Source organism: Anarrhichthys ocellatus, unplaced genomic scaffold (assembly GCF_004355925.1).
Source record: "Anarrhichthys ocellatus isolate YVR2014 unplaced genomic scaffold, GSC_Weel_1.0 scaffold98, whole genome shotgun sequence".
In the NCBI taxonomy this organism is placed as follows: Eukaryota; Metazoa; Chordata; class Actinopteri; order Perciformes; family Anarhichadidae; genus Anarrhichthys; species Anarrhichthys ocellatus.
In genome coordinates this window covers 438,349-448,022 of record NW_022280128.1, presented here as the reverse complement: position 1 = coordinate 448,022, position 9,674 = coordinate 438,349, and the positions used below count along the sequence as shown (strand labels likewise).

Sequence of the window (9,674 nt, the reverse complement as noted above, 5' to 3'; positions counted from 1 at the left end):
GAACGCGCAGCTGAAAAAGCTGAATCTATTTGAGGACGCTGATTGGCTAAATTGTATGTCACTCATTTATATCTTTAATCAGCATTAAAGCATCATTGGCTAAACTGCTTCATAGACCCGCCTCTTTTGGGCAGTTTCTCCAGCGCCCCAGCCAGCTGAGACGTGCACACGTGGAGAGGACGTGCAGGAAAAGCATATATTTACCGCAGATATCATATTTTACACATATTACTGGGTGATTCCATATTTCAAAAACACAAATATTGACAATTTGTATAGTTTATTATTTTTATTTTTTATTATTTTTATTATTTGTAGCTCAAGGGGGGCGGCACCCTAGCGCCCTCTATTGACCAGCCACCACTGTTTAACCATCTTCTAGAGTTTCTTAAAAAATCAGGAAAGGAACTGTTTTTATCTGGTCCCATTCCGACGATTAGCCGCGGGTCCGTTCGTTTTAGTAGGATCCGCACACTCAACACCTGGCTCCAGTCCGCTTGCAGGGCTCACAATGTGGGTTTAATTGATAACTTTAACTTGTTTTGGAATCGTCCCAGCCTCTACGCAAGAGACCGTTTACACCGGAACAAAGATGGTGCTGAAGTACTAACAGCCAATCCACATGATTGACTGTTTACACCACACGTAATCCTGGATCCCCTGTCCTCTGTCACTCTTCCTCTATGTTCATTCATCAGCCAGATGACCCCACCAGCTCCCCCTATGGGCGCAGCGATCCGCCATCTGCAGCAGCTGAGTTTCCCATACAGACGGTTACATCAGTGAGGCCACCACCCCGGTCCCTCCGTCACCACAGTGGAGTGAACTTTTCCAACCTCCGTTCATTCAGCCGTGCCTCCACAGTGGCTGGAAACTGCTTGAAGATTAAAATGGCCTTTGGTAATGTCAGATCACTGACCAACAAGACATTCATTTTAAATGACTTTTTAAACTCCCACGAGTTGGATGTTCTGTGTCTGACAGAAACCTGGCTTAGAGACGAACACAGTGCCTTCTCAGAGCTTGTCCCTACTGACTGTGGATACATTAACTCTCGCAGGCTGACTGGTAGAGGTGGTGGGCTTGCCACAGTCTTTAGGAGCTGTCTCTGTTGCCACCAGGTTAAAATTGATCCATTCTCCAGCTTTGAGCTTCAACTCTTTGAGTTTTCACAGTCCACCATAACTTTATGTGCACTTGTCTATCGGCCTCCTAAACACAATGGTGCTTTTATCCTGGAGTTTTCTGAATTATTAGCTGAAATCTTCCCAAAATATGATAGTATTTAAATTTTTGGTGATTTTAATATTCACGTGTGTTGTTCTTTTAAGCCAATGGTGAATGACTTTTTAAACCTGATTGACTCTTTTAATCTTGAGCAGCTAGTCTCTGGTCCCACTCATGTACATGGTCATACATTGGACCTTGTTTTATCTTTTGGTGTTTCTGTAAACATCAGTGAAATGTGAAGCAACGTACTCGGACCACAAGCTTGTCATCTTTGAAGCGGTTACTGCTGGCTCACACACTAACCCCACCTGTCCCTGTTTGCTACTCTCCTTTTATCACCTCCAGTACTGCACAATGGTTTTTAAATGCTTTCAGAGACACGCCACTGTTTTTAACGAATGATATCACCCAATTGCACTTTCCTCCAGAGGATCTTTTAACAAAATTTAACTCCACCTGCCATGCAATTCTTGACAGTGTCCCCCTGAGGTCATACTGCCCCAAACTGAAACCTCAACCCTGGTTAAATGAAGCCGCTCGGGCAAAAGTGCAGGAGGGCTGAGAGAAAATGGAAGAAAGACAGGCTCCATGTGTCCTTTGAAATCTTAAAGAACTTACTCAGTAACTACCAGGATGCAGTTAAGTCAGCTAGAAATAGCTACTTCTCTGACTTAATTGCAAATCACTGCCACAGGCCAACAATTCTCTTCAACACCATTAACTCTGTTATCAACCCCCCCCGATCACAACGTGCGACACCTTTCTTAGGTTCTTCCAGGACAAAATCTCAGAACTTAGGTCTGGTGTTACATCCCACTACATTGATCCAAGTAACTCTCCCACTTCTTCTGCTGTGTTGGACCATTTAAAGCCTTTTCCCCTCCCAGCTTTCACTAAAATTGTTGCTCAACTAAAAACTACAATTTGCAACTCTGACATCATCCCCTCAGGTCTCTTTAAGCAGGTTTTTGTTGAAATTGGACCATGTATACTGTCAATCATAAACAGCTGTCTGTTTTAAACATGCAACATTAATTCCTCTCATCAAGAAACCTAATCTGGAACCCTCTGACCCATCAAATTTATGACCAATATCCACTTTGCCTTTTCTGTCAAAAATCTTTGAGAAAGTTGTATTTCAACAGCTTCAATTTTTTATCAGCTTAAACGGCATCTGTGATGTTTTTCAATCTGGTTTTAGAACGTCTCACAGCACTGAATCTGCCCTTTTAAAAGTTTTTAACGACCTTTTACTCATTGCTGATGCTGGAGATCCCGCCATTTTGCTTTTACTTGATCTCTCTGCTGCTTTTGACACTGTGGACCACGACATTTTAATCTCCCGACTTGAGCACTCCGTCGGCATCCGAGGTACTGCCCTACAATGTTTTAAGTCCTACCTGACCGACAGATCATTCTCTGTCAACATGGGCAACTGCTCCTCTCAACCGGCCCCCCTGACCTGTGGGGTACCGCAGGGGTCCATTTTGGGCCCACTACTGTTCACACTGTACATGCTGCCTCTTGGATCCATTTTCCAGAAACACATTTCTTATCACCTCTATGCCGACGACATTCAAATATACCTTCCCCTCAAACCTGGAACTGCCTCAATAAATTATTTAATGTGCTGCCTGGCTGATGTCAAAAACTGGCTCTCGCAAAATTTTCTATGACTCAATGAAGGTAAAACAGAGATCATGCTAATAAATCCCTCTCGCCTTTCAGCTGCTATACCGGACAATCCCTCATTGTGTCTTGGCCCCATGGCAACCCACTGCAAATTCCATGTAAAAAATCTGGGCGTGATCTTGGGTCCGTGGTCAAAGTTGCGTCCGTGGTCAAAGTCAGCTTCTTTCAGCTAAGACTCTTAGCTAAAGTCAAAGCCTTTCTATCCTCAAAAGACCTGGAGAAAGTTATTCATGCTTTTATCACCTACAGGCTGGACTACTGTAATTCTTTGTCTGCTGGAATCGGCAAAACACTTCTATCACGCCTTCAGTTGGTGCAGAACTCAGCAGTGAGACTTTTAACTGGTACACACAGGCGTGAACACATTTCACAGATCTTAAAATCCCTTCATTGGCTACCTGTAGAGTACAGAATTAATTTTAAAATGTTATTTGTTTTTAAGTGTTTAAATGGCGCTGCCCCAGTCTATCTGTCTGACCTGAAGCAGCCCTATACCACCTCGCTCACTAAGATCTCTCCGCCAACAGGTTTTAGTTGTTCCAAAAACAAAAATGACAACCTGGGCCGACCGGTCCTTCTCTGTTGCTGCCCCTAAGCTCTGGAACAACCTTCCCCTTCATGTTAGGTTGTCATCCACCTTACCAATGCTTAACAGTCGTTTAAAAACCTATTTATTTTCACTGGCCTATCACTTTTGATCTGAACACGGCACTTTCGTGTGATTTGTGTCAGTTTGTCTTGATTTTAATGTCACTTACTGTTATTAATCCAGTCTTTGATTGTATGACTGCTTATCTACTGTATGTGCAGCACTTTGGGCAACCTTTGTTGTTTTTTAAAAAGTGCTATACAAATACATTTTAACCAAATAGTGCGCTTAACCTTTATTTCACAGACAAGATCCCTCTGAAATGATGTTGAGTAATTGGCTGCATTCAATAGCGAGTTCATTTTTATTAAGCCAGCTTTTGTTCATTCTGTTTGCTCACGAGGACAAGTGACTACAGTGACCTGAGGAGAAAATGTCCCACTGGCCAATAAACCTTTTAGATATTATAACACATACTGTATATCACCACAGTCATCTCCAGTACTTATAAATTTCACAATAAATAAGATGACCCTTTAAGTAATTCAGTGTTGTGTTGTGAAAATTACCTGGCTACAAAAGTTTACCAAAAAGTCATTGTAGTCTTTAGAGAATCATCATAAAATCAGAACAGCACAACAATACAAAACCAGTAAATAATACATGATCTGAATATATTTTTTTAGGTTTGTTATCTCAAGAACATTACTTGAATTTCAAATTTCACCAAGAGATTAAATTGTGTTGTGGTGCTGAAGATAGATACCCTAAAATTACTTTATCTGAAGATATTTATTTTCTTTCTCAGCTGTGCTTCCATCCACCTGCCTTATCAATTAAACCACAAAAACCCACGTGGAGCGATGAGGAGATTGCAATGTTCTTCAAATTAATATATAAAGCAAATAGAATTGTTCCATTTCCCATATGGTTTTTCCAACGTTTGAGGTTGGACCAGGGCTCCTCTAATTATATCATGTTAAGCCATCTTCTTCTTGTTTAATGCCAATAGACATGAGGCTTAGTACCCACCTATTTAACAACCCTTTCTCACTCCCAACACATCAAATACCACAGCTCGTTCAGTGCCTAATACGCTTGAGGTGTGTAGGTGGGAGTGTTGGTAGATGGGTCATACAAAAAGAGGTCTTTCACCCAGGAGACCGCTGTTTGTGTTCTGTGTGAGACTAAACGTCATCGTTGACTTATTTTGTCACTTCAGTCGTTAGTCACTGGAGTTGTTAGTATCGTTGCTCGCTTAACTCACGTGAGTCACTTGTCATGTGAGTCATTTCTATCATGAGTCATTAGTCACGTGAGTCGCTAGTCACGTGAGTCGTTACTATCCTGAGGCACTAGTCACCTGAGTCATTACTATCCTGAGTCATTAGTCACGTAAGTTGCTAGTCACATGAGTCATTAGTCACGTGAGTTGTTTCTACCATGAGTCATTAGGCTGAACAGCCTGTGGAGCTGGGCTGCGTGCTCAACCAGGCCAAATGTAATTAACATGGGAAAAAAATTGGTTTCGAGCAGATGTCAAGGTCTGCTGTGGCTCTGCTGTTGGATGAAGAGGAGGGGAGAAATGATCATTGTAATTTAAAAACACTTATATCAACCTTGGATCTGCATTTGCCTTTGTCCGTTCCTACCACATCTACCGGCATCAAAACAGAAAGGCAGTGGTAAAGTACTGCAGCTCGCCTTTTGCTTGATTTGATGACTCCGCGCCTGGTGCTGAAAAGTTGAGACTAAAAAAACTTTTATGCGGGTCTAAAAATGCTAAAAAAAATATGATCCGTGGCGCAAGCGAGGTGTGCACGCCAGGCGCGCTGTACCATATAACAACAATGGTTTTGTGGGGGTTGCATTTCTAGCGACGTGTTTCAGACGTGTCTGATCGGGGTTATAAGTCGTTACTATCGTGAGTTATCATTCGGTTGTCACGTGATTGTTAAGTCAGTCACATAATGTCAACCATGCTCTTTTCCTTAATCTAAGTTGTTCTGATTTTGAAAAGATACTCTGCATGCATCCGTATATTGACACTCCCTCCCTGACACGTCCAAACCTGATGCTAGAGGGGTACGTAGAGCATCATAGTCTGTAGCTTTGGGCCACTGCTGCCATATTTGACAAGTTGGAAGTGAGAAGGTGTTGAATATTCACATGACAAATAACGCTTTTCTGGAAATTCGGTTAAAATTTGGGCTACATTTGGATGGACATCACTTAAATGTCACGACAGAGAGAAAAGACTCATTGATGAAATTCACTCCGACTGACCACGGAGTACTGAAGCCTGTTATCCTCAGAAAAAGATACATTAAAGTCATCACTAGAAAACAGTTTGTATCCATGCTAGCAGTGGAGCTCCAGAGAAGGTTCAGGGGTGGTTACTTTGGTCCAAACTGACATATTCTGGAGAATATTAGATGGATGGTCTTGCAATTCTACAGACATATTTCCTCCAGATGGTGAATCCTAGTGGCTTTGGTGATGGTCGGACTTGATCTGCCTCTAGTGCCACCATGAGGTTGACCTTTTTGGTTTTGAGTGAAATATATCAACAACTATGGGATTGATTACCATGAACTTTGGTACACACATTCATGTTCTCCAAGGAATGAATTGTAATACCATTGGTTATCCAGAGTTTTCACCTGGCACCATCATCATCCAGTTTCAATCCAGTCACAGTACTTTGGTTTATGACCAAACACCAGCAAAACTAATGACATTCCCGTCAGCCTCAGTTGTACTAGCTAATGTTTGCATGCCAAACCAAGATGGTGGGCATGGTAAATGTTACCTGCTAAACATCGTCCTACTGTTAACATGACCATGTTAGCATGTTGGCATTAACATTAAGCTAAAAGCACCACAAAATACAGCCTACATTATCTTATTTAGATAACAGGCTTAAAGAATATGGTCAGAATGTGTTATCTTGACATACTAGAAATTCAGGCGTCATCGCTGTTTAAAATGAAGTCATGACTGACGGACAGTAGAATAATAATCATGATGATTCACAGCTTGACAATCATTATAAAAAAATAAATGTAAAGAGACCTGTCAATTAAGTATTTCACAGATATTAACTTTCTATCAATCGTAAGACTCAAATACAAAAATGAACTTTTTCTCCTACCAAAGTTGGCAGGAACAGTCGTAATGAGGAGCTTTTCAACAGCACTTGACAGGTAATGAAGGTGAAAAAGACTCATCAGCATCAGTAGTTTGAAAACAGCATTCAAATGACTATTTTCCTTGTTTATAGTTAGTGTTAATGAACATTCAAATTGCTACATGAGGAAAAAAAACGAAATCAAATCAATCCTCAATCAATCACACAGTCTCAATGCTAAATTTTTTGTAGAACTTGCACTTTGCAGAACCAGACATCCAGCACAACAGCACGCTTTGAGTTAGTGTCCCATTCTGATGCAGTCTGTTTGTTAATCTCTCTGGTTTCAGTCCAGACCCAGGAGCATCTTTCAGCAGTAGACGGACCAGTAGATAATGTTGAAAAAGATGTAGGAACCAGGGAAAATCATCCGGGAGTATTTGTCAATGGCGTGCGTGTTCTGGATGATGTTGAGGGCACGCAGGCTCTTCTTCTTCTTGGTGGTGGTGGACTCGCTGCTCACTGACAGATGGACCACCATGTGTTCGGGCTTCTCCGGAACCTCATGCAGTTCTTCCTGCTCCTCCTCCGGCTCCATCGGTTCCTCAGTGTAGCCGGCCATGCTGTTGGTGTCGGCCTCGCTGTAGGTGCCATCCAACATGGTCATGGTTCGCGTCTGGGAGATCCCGCAGGTGCAGGGCAGTGACTGGCAGGGAAGAAACATCCAATTAAATCATTATTGTGATACAAGGGATTTTTTTTAAACAAATTTTGTGGGGATTATCAGGTAAGTGTTAAAATAAGTAATCAAACCCATTTGTGTCCTAGATGGTTTAATTTGGTGATACATGCTAAAAACCTTTTTGCCATGCAAGTCATGGGCGATTGTTAATTTGATGGTTGCTCCAACACTCTGGTCCAGAACGAGATTTCGCAACAACTATAGGCAATAATACCATAATATTTGTTATGAATATTCATGGTACCCAGGGGATAATCAGATTTAACTCTGGTGACCTGACTTTCATAAAGGTCAGCATTACCTCTTGACTAAGCCTCAGCTTGCTCGCGCTTTCCGCACTCGCAACCGGAACGCCACGCAGAAAAAAAAAAAAAAAACCTTACCTCGCCAACATGGACCTTCTGTTCATCAGCCCATCTGGCGACGACGACCAGTTCGCCTCCCCAGAGGCCACCCGTACAGCCCAGGGAAGCACTCGACCTGCCTCCCACGAGATGCCGCCAACCGCCATCGAGAGGGTCCAGGCAGCCAAACCCGCCGATCTCTACCACGCCGACTAGCTGCATCCACCCGCCAGCATCCGACAATACGAAGATTCACACCCACGGCCGTCCTCCAATAACTCACATCTCGGTGACAGAGGGAGACCTGCCACCTCCAGATGTAGAAAACGGAAATGTAAATCAAGCTCTCTCCTTCTTCGCTCGCTCCAGACCCAGCTCACGGGAACGAGTCTCCGACGAATCTGGCTACCCGGCACGCTGTGCTCAAAGCCGCCGCCACCGCTCCCGCACTCCAGCCAGGTCCCCCATCGAAGACGCACCAGCTAAGATCTCCGACTGGACCATAGTCCGCCTGCTGAGAGCATCGAAAGGGATTCCTCACCACCGCTCCGACAACAAAGAAAAACTGTGCCAACTCCTCACAACTTTCCAAAAGTCACGCCAGGAAAAACAAAAACAAAAACAAACGTACCTACATCCAAAACACACCAGCGTAACGCCAACGACGTGACGCACCCACGCACCCCTAAGCTCCGCCCTCCCACCCACAAAGTTCCAGGTTGCCAGGTTGAAGTGCGTCACCTCTCATCCCCCTCCACTACCTCAGGCAAACTCAACTTTCCATAGCGGCAACGAGATGCCAACTCTCGCTTCCTCCCTTCAATTTTCACAGTATTCCATCCCACCTTCTGGCCGGATTCACCCGTCCGTCCCTTCGCTGTTCCCTTACACCACCCTTCTTTTGCCTATACCCAGGCACCGGGCTGCCAGATCTTCTTTCCTCTGTCCCCCTCTCTAAGCGCACTCCAAACTCTGCGACATAGTACATAGCATGCACGATACCAAGCTAATGCTACCATCCGTCCTCGCTCGCTCAACCAGTGCACGTTACCGAACAACGTAACGTATCAACATAACGTAACAAATTCAACACTACATGACAACGCGACAACTTGGCAACGTAGCGTGACGACGTAGCATGACGACGTAGCGTGATGACATAGCGTGACGACGTAGCGTGACGGCGTAGCATGACGACACGGAAGAACAGAATATAAAACGGAACGCAGCAACGGAACGCCGCAACGGAACGCCGTAACGCAACGCAGCAATGCAACGCAGCAATGCAACGCAGCAAGCAACAACGCAGCAAGCAACAACGCAACAACGTAGTGGGACATCTGCCCTTAGAGGACTCTCTAATGAAACATTATACGACATCCAAACCGGAATGGAACCATTAATCTACCGTGCTGTTCGTCTCGACCTGACTCAAATCCAATCGTTCGCTCATCCAATTTGTGCCTTTGCCGCTACATAACGCATAAATATAACCTACGCAGCGTGGCTACGTAAGCCGACACGACGATACAGAAACATATGGCGCCCGCAGCAATTCGTGGTCATCTCCAGACAAATTGAGAACCGTCCATTCAGCCACGTTTAACGAGCATAGCTACCAAGCCGTCTACAACACTCGTCGTAGATTACAAGTAACCCTTAACACTCATTCAAGAGAACTGTTCCTGCTCATTTATCGGTCATACAGCTTCCCATGTTCCTAGCGACTGCTCCACGGTAGCAGCGAGTGGGATGGGAACCCGGCACCCCAGTTTTCCATTCCAAGCAGCCACATCAGCCAAACCTGGCAGGAGAACCTGAACATCCGCGGCCTACTACAGCAGCCCTCTCCAGCCAGGGAACCTGGCACCGGAGATGCCAGTGCCCCCCGACACTTACTTCCAGCAACCACAGCAAGTTGCTAGCCCGGGCACCCGTCACCGGGAT

General features: G+C 44.3%; 1 protein-coding gene across 1 annotated transcript in view; it reads right to left on the bottom strand.

The window, feature by feature from the left end:
* Nucleotides 1–3,856: 3,856 nt before the first annotated feature.
* Nucleotides 3,857–9,674, bottom strand: part of gabrr2a (gamma-aminobutyric acid type A receptor subunit rho2a) — a 40,057-nt gene continuing 34,239 nt past the window's right edge. Inside the window, exon 7 of the mRNA XM_031875863.1 lies at nt 3,857–7,347. Within this exon, the coding sequence (XP_031731723.1) occupies nt 7,012–7,347 (336 nt within the window). The 3' untranslated portion in view covers nt 3,857–7,011. The remainder of the gene's footprint in view (nt 7,348–9,674) is intronic.